The sequence below is a fragment of the Salvelinus sp. IW2-2015 genome, linkage group LG30, assembly GCF_002910315.2.
Source record: "Salvelinus sp. IW2-2015 linkage group LG30, ASM291031v2, whole genome shotgun sequence".
NCBI classification, from domain to species: domain Eukaryota; kingdom Metazoa; phylum Chordata; class Actinopteri; order Salmoniformes; family Salmonidae; genus Salvelinus; species Salvelinus sp. IW2-2015.
Window position 1 is genome coordinate 7,512,538 of NC_036869.1, and position 18,897 is coordinate 7,531,434.

The following is an 18,897-nucleotide window of genomic DNA, read 5'->3' on the forward strand; positions in this document are numbered from 1 at the left end:
TCTGACAAGAATCCTGACACAGACTCTCAATATCTGTCTCTGCACTGCACCACACAACCACTCGGGCAGCCAATGAAATCCACTAAAGCTAGAAATTGCCATTACGCACAGATCTAGGATCAGCTTATCCTAAACACGGGGGAAGGGGATGCAAAACTGACCTAAGATCAGCATCTAAGGACGACTGTAACCTATAAAGTCCAGCCACTACTGTAACCAGCTAAGGAGGGACGATGCAGGTAATACTGTATGTACAGCCGTCTGTCTGTCTGTTGTTCTGTCTTTTGTTCTAAATGTTGTCTGCCTTCTGTCTGGTTCAGATGAAGTGGTCTGGAGTTACTGTTGTAAACAAGGAGTCTTGATAGATACGTTCTATTACAGCAGGCAGTTTTGAATGTGTTTGTGTGTGTGATTGTATAAGTCCCTGTATGTGTGTATGTGCTGTATTTGTGCATGCACGTATGTGTGTCGGGTTGGAACCAAAGTTATTTTCAAATTATTTCATTCTGAACAGAACCACAATTTTTTTTCGTTCCGTTACACTGTTCCGACCAGCAAAATAAAGTTCTGAACCGGTTCATAGCAAAAAGTACAGGTTAATATCGTTCCTTTCAGTTCCTTTTTTAACTACTTTATTTAATATGAATTACTTTACCAATTATTGTGGATAGAGCAGGCAAGCTAGTTGTTTCCATGCGTGATGGACAGACTTGTGTAGCCCATGGCGCAAGATGCGACTGAAATTTTGTGGGTAGGAAGAGAGCAAGATAGGGTTGAGGAGGCTTGAAGCACAGGGCATCTTGTTATGACATGCATTATCTGAATTAGGTTCACATAATTATACCTAGGCTGAGCGGCTTCTATGGAGAAATATTGAATGTCCTTTGCGCTAACTAGCTAACAAGCTTGAGCTAGCTAGCTAACTGACAAGCGCCACCAGAATTAAAAACACGTCTTACCTTTTTGTAAGGTTTAATAATTTCAACGAAAAGGTGATAACCAGGCCTATAGTATTGTAATAATACAGGCAGGGAGCAGGTCTCGAACCAACGGCCTTCTAGCCCGATGTCCAGCGCACTATCGACTGTGCCGCAAAAGCATGCTCAAGCGGCAGAGTCGATATCCGTGCTTATAAACCCAGGGTTGTAACAGTATCCTTAACTAGCATTGAAAAAGTTAATCCATTCTTTTCTAGCTAATAAAAATGCTCTCTSCCTATCTTCTGAATCACGCTTGTAAAGTTTTTGTTGTGTTTTTTTGTGGGACTAGAAAAAAATGCTTGGAACGTAAAATAACATTATTAACCGCTTATCATGCTTTTKAAATAATGGTTTTGTTCTGGAACAGTTTGGATCACTTTCGTTCCCGGTTCCGTTTCTGTTCCTTGACAGAGGAAGTTATTTTCCGGTTTTCGGTTCGGTTCCCTGAACCGGTTTGAAGCCCTGATGTGTGTGCAAGTCCATTTGTGTGTATGTAAATGCATGTGTTTGTATAGTTTAAGAGTGTGTGTGTGTGTGGTGTGTGTGTGTGTGTGTGTGTGTGTGTGTGGTGTGTGTGTGTGTGTGTGTGTGTGTGTGTTGTGTGTGTGTGTGTGTGTGTGTGTGCGCGCTTGCGGGTGTGTGTGTGTAAATTGCTCAGTGTATGATGTTCAAGGCATCACAGTCCCTTGCGACAGCGATCTGGTCATCTCTGTGTGTACGAAGAAGGTCTTGAGCTCTCCCTTCCCCTTCACATTGATGATGCCGCGACATGAACACATGTAGCCCAGCGTCAACAGGATACGACTCGTCTCCTCGGTTACCTGGAAGCAGCGAAAACACAAATCACATGTAGGTAGAAAATTCCATAGAATTCCATATTGAACTCTTAATAGGATCTCTGTGGTAAATGTAATATTTTATATTAATAACTAAAGACTTAATCAGGAAAGAACAATAGTCGAAGAGTGGCTTTGAGTATACTGTATAGTTCTGTATTATTATATATCGACATTTGCATAACGTCGTCTCTGTACCTGTATACCGTATTCATTAACCTTGACCTATTTCTGCAGCGACCACTAGTGGTACAACATAAAACTGCATGCAGCTAGTATTATTTTAGCATTACTATTAGTGTAGCTGTATTCTAAATGTATGAATTGATTACCTGTATTTTCCCCAGTACCCCAGTACTCTCCATCCGGCTGGCCACATTAACACTGTTCCCCCAGATATCATACTGAGGCTTTTGCGCTCCGATCACCCCCGCAATCACCGGGCCATGGTTTATCCCTGACACAACCAGGAAGAGGGGTTAGAGGTCCCATGTAAGACAGACTGTACCTCTTTCACTCTCTCACTCACTCTCTAACTCACTCACTCACTCACTCATTCACTCACTCACTCACACATACCAACTCGTAGCCTGAAGTCATTGAAGGAGTGTTTGTTGATGACATCTAGTTTCCCAACCAAGGCGAAGGCAAACTCCATCATGGTGCCAATGTGCATGTACTGACGGTCATGCTCCTGAGAGAGAGAGAGAAAGATAGTGTAAGGAGAGAGGGGGAAGGAGAGAGAGGAAAAAGAGAAATGGTAACGTAGAGAGATACGAAATAGACAGAAAAGGGCAGGAGAGATGGAAGGAGAGGGAAGAGATGACAGGGAGTGTTGTTCAGCACCACCATACAGCTCTACACCTGTAATTGGAGGTGGGTTGATGCTGTAGCTAAGTTTGATCATTTCTGTGGGTTTAAAATCTATCTCCTCCGATTCACACCATGAACTGTCATTGAGAGAAGAAAGGTAATTTATCCCTACAGTTATGTGTGTGTGTGTGTCATGTACCTGTGTGTATTCAGGTCCAGGTGTAGCGTTGAGCCCAGTAGCAGCCATGTAGGTGCTGCCAATAGTCTTTATCTTCTCCACCCCGCTGAACTTAGGCTTGGACAGCAGCTGTCACACAGAGAGAGAGAGGTTAGAACTTAGGCTTGGACAGCAGCTGTCACACAGAGAGAGAGAGGTTAGAACTTAGGCTTGGACAGCAGCTGTCACACAGAGAGAGAGAGGGGAGATTAGGCTTGGACAGCAGCTGTCACACAGAGAGAGAGAGGTTAGAACTTAGGCTTGGACAGCAGCTGTCACACAGAGAGAGAGAGGGGTTAGAAGTTAGGCTTGGACAGCAGCTGTCACACACAGAGAGAGAGCGAGAGAGAGAGAGAGAGAGAGAGAGAGCAGCAATCTCGAAGTGAGGATGGAAGTGAACTTCAGCAGTGATGATTTCATGAACTTATCTTCAATGAAAGGATCCTGATCACAAGAAAACAAATTACAGACTGCTCTTTGAATATGTGTATTTTTCCAAAATTCAGTTGTCCTGAATCTGCACAGAACTGCCAAGACTTCAGATCAATGGAGACACTTGAGTTTTTGAATCCTGACACATTCACGAAAATATTCATGGCCTCTAAACCTTCCAGCTGTCTACTGGACCCTATTCCAACTAAACTAATGAAGGAGCTACTGCCTGTGCTTGGCCCTRCTATGTTGAATTTAATAAACGTCTCTCTATTCTCCGGATGTGTACCAAACTCACTAAAAGAGCCAGTAATAAAGCCTCTCCTGAAAAAGCTAAATCAGCCTATAATCGAATCTCCCATTCCTAAAAAAATAAATAAAAAATAAAGCTGTTGCTCAGATACTCACTTCCATCTTGAAGACAAATAATGTATACATAACACTCCAGTCTGGTTTTAGACCCCATCATAGTACTGAGACCGCACTCGTGAAGGTGGTAAATTACTTTTGAATGGCGTCAGACCAAGGCTCTGAGTCTGTACTTAGTCACCACATTCTTTCAGAGAGATTGGATACCCTAATTGGTCTACACGGACAAGTTCTTGCCTGGTTTAGATCTGTCGGAAAGATATCAGTTRGTCTCTGTGGATGGTTTGTCCTCTGACAAATCAATGGTAAGTTTCAGTGTTCCTCAAGGTTCTGTTTCAGGACCAGTATTGTTTTCCCTATACACTGAGTATACAAAACTTTAAGAACACCTGCTCTTCCCATGACATAGACTGAACAGCTGAATCCAGGTGAAAGCTATGATTACTTAGGTTAAATCCACTAAAATCAGTTGAGATGAAGGGGACGATACAGGTTAAAGAAGGATTTTTAAGCCTTGAGACAATTGAGACATAGATTGTGAATGTGTGCCATTCAGAGGGTGAATGGGCAAGACAAAATATTGAAATGCCTTTGAACGGGGTATGGTAGTTGGTGCCAGCCGTACCGGTTTGTGCCAAGAACTGCAACGCTGTTGGTGTTTTCACACTCAACAGTTACCTGTCTATATCAAGAATGGTCCACCACCAAAAGAACATCCAGCTAACTTGACACAACTGTGGGAAGCATCGGAGTCAACTTGGGCCAGCATCCCTGTGGAATGCTTTCGACACCTTGTAGAGTCCATGCCCCTAAGAATTGTGGCTGTTCTGAGGGAAAAATGGGGGATGCAACTCAATATTAAGAAGATGTTCCTAATGTTTGGTATACTAAGTGTATATGCTACCTCTTGGTGATGTCATTCGGAAACATAACGTCAACTTTCACTGCTATACAGACGACACACATGTTTTCAATTAAACTTGGTGAAGCCCCAAAATTCCCTACCCTGGAAGCCTGTGTTTCAGACGTAAGGAAGTTGATGGAAACAAATGTTTTTCTTTTAAAATCGGACAAAACAGATATGCTAGTTCTAGGTCCCGAGAAACAAAGAGATCTGCTGTCGGATCTGAGAATTAATCTTGATGGTTGTACAGTCGTCTGAAATAAAACTGTGAAGGACCTCGGTGTTACTCTGGACCCTGATCTCTCTTTTGACAAACATATCCATCTTCTTAACATTACAAAATCTGAAAAGTTTTGTCCAAAAYTTATGCAGAAATGCTAATCCATGCTTTTGTCACTTCAAGATTAGACTACTGCAATGCTCTACTCTCTCTGGCTACGCGGATAAGGCACTAAATAAACTTCAGCTAGTGCTAAATACGGCTTATAGAATCTTGACTAGTACCAAAATAATTGATCATATTACAGTGCTATCCTCTACACCGGCATCCTATTAAAGATATACTTCTCCTTAATGCAACCGCTGTGTCAGATTACAAAAAAGCTTTATAGCGAGAGCACACCATGGAATAATCTGAGTACAGCGCTCAGCCACAAAAACAAGCCATACAGATACTCGCCATGTTGTGGAGTCAACAGAAGTCAGAAATAGCATTATAAATATTCACTTACCTTTGATGATCTTCATCGGAATGCACTCCCAGGAATCCCAGTTCCACAATAAATGTTTGTTTTGTTCGATAAAGTCCATAATTTATGTCCAAATTCCTCCTTTTTGTTCGCGCGTTTAGTTCACAAATCCAAATTCACAAGGAGCGAGCACTAMATCCAGACGAAAAGTAAAAACAGTTCCATTATAGTTCGTAGAAACATGTCAAACGATGTATAGAATCAATCTTTAGGATGTTTTTATCATAAATCTTKAATAATATTCCAACCCGGACAATTCCTTTGTCTTTAGAAATGAAAGGGAACGCAGCTCGCTCACACGGCCACGCGTGTGACTTAGCTCATGGCCTTCTGCCAGACCCCTTAGTCAAACAGCTCTTATTCTCTCCCCCTTCACAGTAGAAGCATGAAACAAGGTACTAAAGACTGTTGAGATCTAGTGGAAGCCTTATGAAGTGAAATCGGACCAAATTTACACTGTATCTTGGATAGATAGGCATTTACTTGAAAATCTACAAACCTCAGATTTCCCACTTCCTGGTTGGATTTTTTCTCAGGTTTTTGCCTGCCATATGAGTTATGTTATACTCATAGACATCATTCAAACAGTTTTAGAAACTTCAGAGTGTTTTCTATCCAAATCTCCTAATAATATGCATATCTTAGCTTCTGGGCCTGAGTAGCAGGCAGTTTACTCTGGGCACCTTATTCATCCAAGCTACTCAATACTGCCCCCCAGCCCAAKGAGGTTAAGGCTAGGGCTGATTTCAAGGTTTTACTGCTAACATACAAAGCTTTACATGGACTTGTTCCTAGCTATCTCTCCGATTTGGTCCTGCCGTACATACCTACACATATGATATGGTCACAATGGATGCAGGCCTCCTTATTGTTCCTACACAGATGTGTGACAGAAGTGATAAGAAACCAATGAGGACAGAGTAACTCACTTCGTCAAAGTCAGCGATGATCTCGTTGAGGAGTCTGAGACATTCCAGGCCCTCCTTGTTGACGTCTGACTCAGTGTAGAACTCCTTAAAGTCTGGGATGGAGGCGAACATCACACACACCGACTCATACGACTGGTGGTACAGATCCTGGAGAAACAAACACACAGACACAGGTCAGTGGAATGGATCAGTGCAATTCCAAAATAGGGTTAGAATGTGTGGTTCTAAAGTTAGTTCTAGAATGCATTTATTTTGTGTCTTCTAGAAACACGGCCGGCCCGCTCATTATGCAGGATAAGGTGGCCACCTATGGTGGCAGATTGACGAGGGCGGCATTTTCTGAGCTAAACTGGCCAAGACGCACCTACAACAACAACACATTAACCTCACTTATTTCTGCCCAAAAACAATGAGAATTTCTCTGAACCAGTGGCATAAGGGCTTTTTAGATGAGCACGAGCGAATGTCTTTTGGACGTCTGTTTTTGGTCCTGTCCGGATGTCTTTTTTTTGTATTTTACAAACAGTAGGCTTACCACATAGATGGGCATTCATAAAAGTCAATTTCAGACAACACTGTAGACTACACCTCAGTAAGCACGGACCGACGCCGACGCCTTTTGTTCCTATTTTTTTGGTGCAAATCCGGACCGGCTTTGATTTCCACATCCACGGATATGTTTGGTTCAGATTTTGTCCGGTCTTGACCAGCCTTGATTTGGCCCAAACATAGAAGACTAGAAAAAAAAGAAAAAAAAACTTTCATTCAGAACGGAACATTAACTTGAATTAAACATCTGGAAAATAAGTATTTTTCAACGTCCGGAGAATATGCCTTTTCAACGTCCTAAAWTTTTTTAATATACGGAAATTATTTTTCACCTTTCATTCAGAACCTAAATTGAACCTAACTTCAATGTCAGGAAAATACGTCTGCTTACTGGGACTATTCTAGTTTTGCGGGGCAAATTTTTTGGTCTCGCCTATTGCGGCAGAACAGCAGGGACGAGCAGAAAGAGTTCTAGAATAAGAATTAGTTTTGTTCTGTGGTTCTGAGTTCTCAAGGTTATGTTCTGTGAATCGTTGCTGCCCCACCTCGTTCTTCCAGTTGCGTCCCAGGAAGTGTTCTGCAACGTGGGCAGGTAGAACGTTCTCCAGTAGTACCCTGTTGAGGTTCTCCATGGTCTCGATCTCCTCACACTCTCTCTTGAACTTGTCCCTCCACAGGAAGTCCAACCTACAGTAATATTCATTCTGTTAACAGGAGGACACAGAGACAGTAAAGATACGGTGGTAATAAAGTAAATAATAAATCATTTTATTTTACTCTCTTAAATGACTACGCTTAAGTAAAGGTTTACCAATAATAGCACCAACTATGTGATGGTCTTTTATTACTGTAAATGTAGGTGATACAATTTCAGGAATTTGCTGAACTTATCAAGTTGAAAGGAGACTGGTCTTGACTCACTACTCACTATACTTATGAAACGATGTAAGAGAAGAACAGAACACATGGGTCAAACACATTGTTCTCAAAGTGATTTTTTTTTTAATAGTCCACTTGGAGAGTCACTGCTTCACATTCTCATAACTTTAACGACATGGAAAAAGAAAATAATACTTTTGGCATTTTTCTCCCCCATATTTTTCTCCCTCTCCCATTGAGAGAATCTAAAGGCGGAATAAGAGATTCCGTCCAAAATGGCAATCTTTTCCCTATWGTGCACCACTTTTGACAAGGGCCCTGGTCAAAACTAGTGAACTATTATAGGGATTAGGGTGCCATTTGGGACGCATGCTATCTCACCAACTGACCCTTCAGAGCATGTTTTGTATTCATGGGAAATGAACGCTCTGGTAATAAGACACTAAAGCAGAGGATAGCAGCGTTGCTGTCTTCGCTTCAGGGAGCGCTGAACACCAGCCTGATTAGCATAAAGTAGGCGCTGGTTTCTCATTGGTTATCCACACCTGGGGGACTTCTAAACACGTCTAAATAGGTCAGCCGGGTGCCGAGATGAAGGTCAAAACGCCCCGGTGTGTGTGTGTGTGTGTGTGTGTGTGGTGGTGTGTGTGTGTGTGTGTGTGTGTGTGTGTGTGTGTGTGTGTGTGTGTGTGTGTGTGTGTGTGTGTGGTGTGTGTTGGTGTGTGTAGAGTTTTATGGCTACCTGTGGGCCAGTGGTACGTAAGTGTGTGTGCGTGCAACGCATGCATGTGTGTGGGTGCTAGCTAGGTCATCCTTGTGAAGAGTTGAGAAGGCCTAGTAACTAGGCCAGGCAGGAACAGTGGTATTAGCTGTTTAGTAGGCAACTAGCTAATGATGGTTAATTAATTAATCATTCATCTGTTCTTCATTACCTCATGTTTACAGCCAGATGCTGCAAGGGAGGACAATTTAACAACCCCAGAAAGGATTTAAAATAAAGAAACAGGCAAAAAGTTTAAAATCCTTTAAAATACAGCTAACCAAATACTGCAATTAAATGAAACATGTGCGTCATCCCCAAACACAGCCCCTACCCTTCTGGTGACTATAACCCAGTTTGACAACAGGGGGAACTGTATGGGCCAGCTCTTGTCCACTGGGGACGTTATATTTGGGTACACAAGACTCTCCAGGACATCTGAATCTGAACAGCTGTGATGGATGGTACCRCAGAGCAGTGGCATAGGCAGAAATCTGTTGATGCCAGGGCCAGCAAAAATCATTAAATTATCATGAAAGCGTACCCTATACCCTACACTGGCCCAGTGTCTARACGGGTCCACACTTTTGAGTGTTAAATTAATACTGTTCTTAGTGCTGATGATGTTACACTTTGTCAGTGTTAGGGAATTAACACTTTGAGTGTTATGCAATAGTACATGTAGTTTACACCAATGGTGTTATGCAATAACACCTTATAAAGTATTTTTAACACTAGGAAGTGTTTTAACACTAGTGTACAAAACATTAGGAACACCTTCCTAATATTGAGTTGTACCTCCCTCTTTTGCCCTTAGAACAGCCTCAATTCGTCAGGGCATGGACTCTACAAGGTGTCGAAAGCTGGCCCATGTTGACTCCAATGCTTCCCACAGTTGTGTCAAGTTGGCTGGATGTCCTTTTGGTGGTGGACCATTTTTGATACACACAGGAAACTGTTGACTGTGAAAAACTCAGCAGCGTTGCAGTTTTTGACACACTCAAACCGGTGAGCCTGGCACCTACTACCACACCCCGTTTTAAGGCACTTAAATATTTTGTCTTGYCCATTCAACCTCGGAATGGCACACATACACAATTCATGTCTCAATTGTCTCAAGGCTTAAAAATCCTTCTCTAGAGTCTATTGCTGCACCGGTGCGTCAATCTAAGTAAGATAACACAAAAAAATCCCCATCAAAATCTCTCAGCTAGATATCTGTGGTGGAAAGTGGCCAAGATACAGCGGTGTTTGTCAGACCATGAGACATCCCGAAAGTCGGTCTTCTCACGAAAACGTCTGACCTGCAAACTAATATGACCACTCTATGGAAAGATGAGATGCTCATGAACAAGATGGTGGTCTACGGCCCCTACAAGCCCCACGGAAKCGTCAATGTGGCAACTTTTGTTTGTAGCATCTGAACTGTTTTGGCCACAAACTAATGTGACCCCACTGTGGATAGGGGTGATTCTCACAAACACGATGATGTTCTCCGTTTTGCTCGATGACTCCCAGCAGTGTCACGGGACTCATCTGAAGATAAGTATGGAGGTAGTTTTAATAATGAACCTGTCTCCTCTCCTTCATCTACACGAATTGAAGTGGATTTAACAAGTGACAATTAAACCTAATTTAGTATTTTTAACAATTTTTTAAAACCATTTTTAACCATTACACATAATACCCCATAATGACAAAGCAAAAACWGTMTTTTAGAAATGTTTTCAAATTGAWAAAAAAAATAAAGATATTGAAATATCACATTTCCGTAAGTATTATTTACTAAAAACTTTGTTGAAGCACCTTTGGCAGCGATTACAGTCTTCTTGGGTATGACGCTACAAGCTTGCCACACCTGTATTTGGTGAGTTTCTCCCATTCTTCTCTGCAGATCCTCTCAAGCTCTGTCAGGTTGGATGGGGAATGTTGCTGCACAGCTATTTTCAGGTGTCTTGAGAGATGTTCGATCGAGTTCAAGTCCGCGCTCTGGCTGGGCCACTCAAGGACATTCAGAGACTGCTGTTTTGTCTTGACTGTGTGCTCTGAAGCAGGTTTTCATCAAAGATCTCTCTGTATTTTGCTCCGTTCATCTTTACCTCGATCCTGACGAGTCTCCCAGTCCCTGGCGCTGAAAAACTTTCCCACAGCATGATGCTGCCAGTGGTGGAAAAAGTACCCAATTGTCATACTTAAAAAAGTAAAAGTAAAGATACCTTGATATAAAATGACTCAAGTAAAATTGAAAGTCACCCAGTAAAATTCTACTTGAGTAAAAGTTTAAAAGTATTCAGTGTTAAATATACTTAAGTATCAAAAGTAAAGGTAAAAGTACAAATAGTAAAGAAAATCCCTATATTAAGCAAACCAAACGGCACACTTTTCTTGTTTTTTTAATTTACAGATAGCTTGGGGCACACTCCAACACTCAGAGATCATTTACAAACAAAGCATTTGTGTTTAGTGAGTCCGCCAGATCAGAGGCAGTACGGATGACCAGGGATGTTGTCTTGATAAGTGTGTGAATTGAACCATTTTCTGTCTTGCTAAGCATTCAAAATGTAACAAGTAATTTTGGGTGTCAGGGGAAACGTATGGAGTAAAAAGTACATTATTTTCTTTAGGAATGTAGTGAAGGACAGACACCCCAAAAAATACTTAAGTAGTACTTTAAAGTATTTTTATTTAAGTACTTTACACCCCTGGATGCTGCCACCACCATGCTTCACCGTAGGGATGGTGCCAGGTTTCCTCCAGACATGACGCTTGGCATTCAGGCCAAAGAGTTCAATCTTGGTTTCATCAGACCAGAGAATCTTGTTTCTCATGGTCGGAGAGTCTTTATGTYCCTTTTGGCAAACCCCAAGCAGCTGTCATGTGCCTGTTAATGAGGAGTGGCTTCCGTCTGGCCACTTTACCATAAAGGCTGGAATGGTGGAGTGCTGCAGAGATGATTGTCCTTCTGGAAGGTTCTCCCGTCTCCACAGTTAACTTTAGAGCTCTGTCAGAGTGACCATTTGGTTCTTGGTCACCTCCCTGACCAAGGCCCTTCTCCCCCGATTGCTCAGTTTGGCCGGGCGGCCAGCTCTAGGAAGAGTCTTGGTGGTTTGAAATTTCTTCCATTTAAGAACGATGGAGGCCACTGTGTTCTTGGGGACCTTCAATGCTGCAGACATTTTTGGTACCCTTCCCCAGATCTGTGGCTCGACACAATCCTGTTTCGGCGTTCTATGGACAACTCCTTCGACCTCATGGCTTGGTATTTGCTCTGACATGCACTGTCACCCGTGGGACCTTATATAGACAGGTGTGTGCCTTTCCAAATGACGTCCAATCAATTGTAGAATGAAGTTGTAGAAACATCTCAAGGAAGATCAATGGAAACAGGATGCACCTGAGCTCAATTTCGAGTCTCATAGAAAAGGGTCTAAATACTTATGGTAAATGAGGTATTTCTAAACACTTGTTTATGCTGCAACTCCTCAATGGGCTCAGGAGAGGCAAAGGTCAAGACATGCATCCTCTGAAACATGTCCCGACTGGCCGCKTACTTCTTAACACACTGCTCGCTCAACCCAGAAGTCAGCCGCACTAATGTGTCGGAGGAAACACTGTTCAACTGACGACTGAAGTCAGCTTGCAGGCGCTCGGCCCACCACAAGGAGTCGCTAGAGCATGATGAGCTAAGGAAAGCCTCCCCTGCCAAACCTTTCTCAAACCCGGACGGTGCCGACCTTTGGGGCTCCCGGTCACAGCCAGCTGTGGGATCGAACCCTAGGATGTAGTGCCTTAGACCGTTGCGCCAATCGGGACCCCTCTCCTGTTTCTGCCTCATGCTTCAGAAACAGAAGATGGCTCAATACAATGCAAAATATATGAAAATGGCTGTATCTTTTCACTTTAATTAGCATAACAATAGACCACTTAAACTGGTACAACACCTCCACTGACAGGTGGCCAAAAAMAAATAATTGAAATCCACGCCCCAACTAAACCAAACCCCAATATAATTTCCCAGTATGCCTTGCCTTTTCGAGTGAATTGTAGATTTACAACGGATGAATGTATTTGTTAGTGACAAAGACATGGTTGTTGAATTAGTTATTTAAAAATTTCAGTCCTGTGGTTTTCACCAAGTGAGGTCCTACTGTAGGCTAATGTTTATCATTAAATGATAACATCAGGCCACATCAGGCCTGCAAGTTACATTATGCTGGATTGAAAAGTTATATGTTATTCCTATTGCCCACCCAGGCCTAACCATGCCGCAAAGAAGAGACCGTACAAACCCCCCCCCCCCCCCCCTCGCCCCTCGCCTTCTCCTCTCCTCTGCTCCCGTTCTGTTCTTCCGTCTTTAACTACTGAATTCCTATTTTTCACCTGCACCACTGAAGCCAGGCAGAAGAAGTCAGTTGTTACATAGTAGGTACATAGCTTATTTACATGTACTACATGGTTATTCCATAGCTAATTTACATAGTTACACTGGTTATTCCCATAGCGTATTGCATAGTTACTACATGGTATTCCATAGGCTATTACATAGTTACTACATGGTTATTCCATAGCTATTACATAGTTACTTACATGGTTTATTCCAAGCTATTAACAGGTACCTGTCGTGCTAACACCAGTAGAGTGAGAAGATGAAGAGAGAAACAAACCCATCGTCTTCCAGATCCTTTAGAATGCCTGGCCTGAGAAGAGCGGATGAGTAGGGGAGCGGAGAAGAGAGAGAGAAAAAGAGAAGAAAGAAAAGAACAACAACAAAATAATTAAGTCTTCACCATCTGAAAGCTCAACTTTTACTATGATGTAATAACTTGATCGGTCTCAGGAGTGAATCTCCTCCTCTTTCTTTCTACCCCCCCCTCTCTCTCTCTCTATTCTCTCCCTCTTAAAAACTGTCACTCATATCAGCAACAATTTCAATTTCCACTTCTATCAACCACAAAAAACCCCCAATTATCATAGCAACAGTCCAAGTCATATCGCGGCAACAATTACCCGGGCAATAAAGTTATATTCATAGCGACAACTTTGATTGACAATTGAGAGGAATATTGCTTCGACAGACATTCCCTAATAAGTTCTTGCCTATTATTACACAGATCACAGAGAGGGAAGGAACAGTGTTAAAGAGATTCTCCAGTACTTTTGTATACTTTTAGACAGTAGTTCTGAAAGTAGCGCTCACAATTGCACACTATGTCACATATGTGCAGATATGTGCACCACATCATTGCTCTCTTTCTCACTCAGCTGTGTGTGCATGATAGCCTCTTACTAGCTGTCACTCATATGGCAAGGGGCTGAAGCTCATTGGTTGAACTCAAATTGCTAGGGGGCTGACTGGTATTGGGGGAAAATTGTGCAGCACAGCTTCCAGAAAAAAAGTTGCTTTCAAACTAGGGATTTCATGGCTAATTGAGGTAAGACAGTAATTCTGCTCATAAATGATGCATGTATATACTACGCATTGACACATCCAGCCAAAAGCGGGAGGTTTAAAAAATGTATGTGTGCGCACAGCAAAATCAATGGTGTACATTTAACTCAGAAAGTGTAAAATGTACACTATTTTCAGTGAAGTAGTATATACAGTCCCACTGAGCTGGTGTTAAAATAACATATTTGAAAGTGTTAAAGATTTAACTCTATTGCAGTGTTCCCCTTTTAAATGAACTTGATTGTGACGTTTGCATAACTCTTCTGTAGAGCGATACACAACACCTAGAGTGTAAAACATAACACTTGATTTAGAGTAAACTGGACTCACTTTGCTTAGTGCGGATGCTGTTTCCCAGTGAAGGAAATTAACACCTGTAATGTTACAGGGATTTTTGTGTGTTGTTTTAACACTGGATGGTGTAAAGTCTAATATGCGTACTTCCCAGGGTGCCTTTTTTTCAGAGTGAATTGCTGAGTTACCACCCATGACTGTATTTGTTAGTGACGGAGACTTTCCTTTTAAAGGCCTGTGGCTTTCACCAAGTAGGTACCTAGAGGAATGCCATAATTAAAATGTAACTATATGACAATACATATATCATAAGGCCTTACTTTTGATGGCCTAGTTTTACCCTAACACAGTGGTGTTAGGAAACTCCTGGTTTACAGGCCACATCAGGCCTGCAACTCATATTATGCTCGCTTTCAAAGTGATGTGTAATTACTATTGGAATCCAGCCAGAGTTAGGATATCCAACAGATGGAATGACTGTCAGGGTTAGGAAAGTTGTTAAAAAGACACCTAAACCCTTCAAGAGGTTAAACTGGAACAACCATTTCAGCTATGGATGCAATGTTATTGGTGTGCGCATGTGTGCTAATTTCGTCAACTAAAATAGTGATATTTTCAGTGGCAATTGAGGAGACGATAACTGACTAAATTGTCACGATTGTCGTCGGGAGAAAGGTGCAGCGTGGTAAGTGTTCATCTTTTTAATAAAATGACTGAACACTGAACAAAACAAAAACAACAAAGTGACAACCGAAAACAGCTCCGTCAGGTGCAACACACACTAAACAGAAATGAATCACCCACAACCAAAATGGGGAAAACAGGCTACCTAAGTATGGCTCTCAATCAGAGACAACGATAGACAGCTGCCCCTGATTGAGAACCATACCAGGCCAAACACATAGAAATGGAAAATATAGAAAAACAACATAGAATTCCCACCCCAACTCACGCCCTGACCAAACCAAAATAAAGACATAAAAAAGGAACTAAGGTCAGAACGTGACATAAATAGACCCAGAAAAAAACTATAACAACATTATTATTATTATTATTATTTTTTGTTTGTTTTTTGAGTTGACGAAAACGAGACGAGACTAAATTATCTCTGTGACTAAAATCTGAGTAGTAAGTGGACTGGACAGTTTGTGGAGAGATTGAGATATTTTCAGTGTTATTTGCAATTTGGCGGTGTGGTGCCACAACAGCGGCAACAAATCATTGATGGAAATAAGGAATACTCTCCATGGCTACTCTCCCGGAAGAAAAAGGGGAGATGGGGCCTCCTGAGTGGCACAGCGGTCTAAGGCACTGCATCACAGTGCTAGAGGCGTCACTACAGACCTGGGTTCAATCCTAGGCTGTATCACAACCGGCCGTGATCGGGAGTCCCATAGAGCGGCACACAATTGGCCCAGCATTTACATGGCTCATCACGCTCTAGCGACTCCTTTGTGTCGGGCAGGCGCCTGCAGGCTGACCTCGGTCGTCAGTTGAACGGTATATCTTCTGACACATTGCTGCAGCTGGCTTCCGGGTTAAGCGTACGGGTGTTAAGAAGCGCATTTTTTTCGGGTCTTGTTTCGGTGGACGCTTGACTGGACCTTCGCCTCCCGAGCCGTTGGGGAGTTACAGCGATGAGACAAGATCGAAATTGGGGAGAAAAATGGGGATATAATACAAAAAAGGGCCAATGTTTTGACCCATTTTATTGTGTCGATTCAAAAAAGACCAAATGCAACATTTCCACAGAAGAAGACAGTGTTTACACCCACAAGTTGATGGGGAAAAATACCTCTGACCTCAAGAGACATCATCTTTCTGTTGTATATAAATGATCAGAAATCTGCCTGTGACCTTTTCCTCTATGCAGATGATTCTGCTCTGTTGGTTTCCCACAAAAACTAAATGTGGTTGAGAAAGCCCTCAGTGATGAACTTCTGAATGTTAGTAAATGACCATCTTGTTCAGGTCCAAAGTGAAACAGGAAATCCCCTGATTTTAAGGTGGTAGTAGGTGACATAGTAGTCACAGCATAAGACTCTGTTAATTATCTTGGTTACGTGTGCTAGATAACCACGTGACAGGTGAGAGCATGGCAAAAAAAAAGCAAAGTAAAGCATAAAATTTGGTTTCTGTCAAGAACCTCCAAATATCTGGATAAGAATGCAATGGGGGACATTGGCTGGGGCTCTTGTTCAGCACCACTTTGACAATGTGTGCTCTTCCTGGTACAATAGACATCTCAGAACAAATTAGTCAGGATTATTCTTAAACTTCCAGCAATTACACATCTTGACCATTCCCCCTTTGAAAGCCTTAGATGGCTCAAAGTCGAGGAGAGAGTCTTCACGTCAACAGTGAAGAGGCGACTCCAGGATGCTGGCCAATAAAAAGAAAGAAGGGCAAAAGAACACAGACACTGGACAGAGGAACTCTGCCTAGAAGGCCAGCATCCCAGAGTCGACTCTTCACTGTTGACATTGAGACTGGTGTTTGCTGGTACTATTTAATGAAGCTGCCAGTTGAGGACTTGTGAAGCGTCTGTTTCTCAAAGAGGTGTCTGTTTCTCAAACTAGACACTCTAATGTATTTGTCCTCTTGCTCAGTTGTGCACCGGGGCCTCCCACTCCTCTTTCTATTCTGGTTAGAGGCAGTTTGCGCTCTTCTCTGAAGGGAGTAGTACAAAGCGTTGTACGAGATCTTCAGTTTCTTGCCAATTTCTCATGTGGAATAGCCTTCATTTCTCAGAACAAAAATAGACTGACGAGTTTCCGAAGAAAGTCCTGTTTCTGGCCATTTTGAGCCTGTAATCGAACCCAGAAATGCTGATGCTCCAGATACTCAACTAGTCTAAAGAAGGACAGTTTTATTGCTTCTTTAATCAGAACAACAGTTTTCAGCTGTGATAACATATTTGCAAAAGGGTTTTCTAATGATCAATTAGCCTTTTTAAAATMATAAACTTGGATTAGCTAACACAATGTGCCATTGGAACACAGGAGTGATGGTTGCTGATAATGGGCCTCTGTACGCCTATGTAGATATTCCATAAAAGATCTGCCGTTTCCAGCTAGAATAGTCATTTACAACATGAACAATGTCTACACTGTATTTCTGATCAATTTGATGTTATTTTAATGGACAAAAAATGTGCTTTTCTTTCAAAAACCAGGACATTTCTAAGTGACCCCAAACTTGAACGGTAGTGTATATAACTACTTTAACTTGGTACAGGATAACCACAACTATTCCACTAAAAGAGAAACTGACGCTGTTCCTTTTAGATTTAGAAMTGGTATGGGGAAAGAAACTTTTTTATACTATTCTTCCGAAGAATTTGAAATGTACAACCTKTAAAAGTAGTTTAAAGTTCTCACTGAAAAAACGGCTAAATAGTGGCATGTCTCCAAAGTGAGTCGTAAGACTCTAGTAGAAGGGTGAGAAGAAAATGCCCGGGATAGCATATGGTCTGCCTTTTGGTGCCTATTGTGATTGTCTTATATATATTATGGATTGATTGTTTTATATTCAGGATTGATTTATATATTAGGGGTATGRGAGACAAGGGAGCTGTACCTGTCCAATGTTGTTTATCAGGAAATGGAATTGTACTAATTAGCTAATTTATTGAAACAAACAACAATTTTGTCTGTCATTGTCTGTTGCCAATACAATACCTTGTTGCATCCTCCCTTCCCCCTCCCCCTTCCATCTTCAAAAGGACCACAATGGAAATAAGCTTTTAAGCTTTATTGTGTTATCCTTGATGATTTTCTTAAATAGTATGTGGAGGCGTCACCGGCTGGWGCGCCCTTATTTATGCATTTTAAAAATGGTCTAATAAATCAAGCAATCAAGCAATCAATCGCAATATATATGCTCAGCTAGGCTAATAACAGATTGATAATGCTAGCTAGTAGTTTGCTGCAACCTATCAGACCACTACTTAAGACACAACTTTGATAAAAKATATAACTACAGTATTTCAAGGGGAAGGGCTCCAGATTGCAATTATTTAGCAGTATTTTGCAAACCTTTCACTTGGCTGTGCAGGTAAAATTTKTAATTGCACACTCAAAAGTTTCTAAACATCCTATTTTTTGGGTTGCTAAAACCATGATTTGGTCAAACAGTAAAGTGCATTATCCTCATGATTCCTGTAATGAAAGTGTCTGCCCAGCCCCTGGGCCTGTTCCACAGGGACCTGCTGCTGTTGAGCGAGCCACGTGATGTGCTCTTTGGGAGAGAGAAAAAATGCATAACATTTCAAAATCCAATTACGGGAAATACATAGCTTTGGGAGAAGCTACTTTTGTTCTCAGCTTTCTGTGGGTATACTTTTTATTTGTCATCCCTTAATATTGAGGTCAACAGCAATTATTTTACAACCAAGATATTTGATATGGCTATAAGCATATCAAAGCACGCGAAATGCGCAATTACCCATCGGCCATTGCGAGTGCACAGGGTAGTAGGGCTACAACTGAAAAGCTTTTTAGGGCATTACTTTTAATGTTAATTAATACATGACTACTAGCAGTGGGTATTATAGTTAGTGTTAGCGATCCAGCTAATGTGTTTTGAGTTTTCACTTCCTCATGTGGTGTATAAGCCCAAAATTAGAGCACATAAAGATGTAGTCAAAACCATCTCTTTTGAACAAAACATTTCAGGAAATTCTAGAGCCCTATTTTAACAAAACATTTCAGGAAATTCTAGAGCCCTATTTTAACA

The 18,897-nt window shown here is 41.7% G+C and overlaps 1 protein-coding gene across 1 annotated transcript in view; it reads right to left on the reverse strand.

Moving 5' to 3' along the window:
• Nucleotides 1–1,557: 1,557 nt before the first annotated feature.
• Nucleotides 1,558–18,897, reverse strand: part of LOC111954801 (adenylate cyclase type 2) — a 73,087-nt gene continuing 55,747 nt past the window's right edge. The window contains 8 exon segments of the mRNA XM_070436018.1: nucleotides 1,558–1,801; nucleotides 2,149–2,273; nucleotides 2,396–2,510; nucleotides 2,829–2,936; nucleotides 6,230–6,376; nucleotides 7,324–7,482; nucleotides 13,034–13,059; nucleotides 13,062–13,114. Of these exon segments, the coding sequence (XP_070292119.1) occupies nucleotides 1,649–1,801; nucleotides 2,149–2,273; nucleotides 2,396–2,510; nucleotides 2,829–2,936; nucleotides 6,230–6,376; nucleotides 7,324–7,482; nucleotides 13,034–13,059; nucleotides 13,062–13,114 (886 nt within the window). The 3' untranslated portion in view covers nucleotides 1,558–1,648.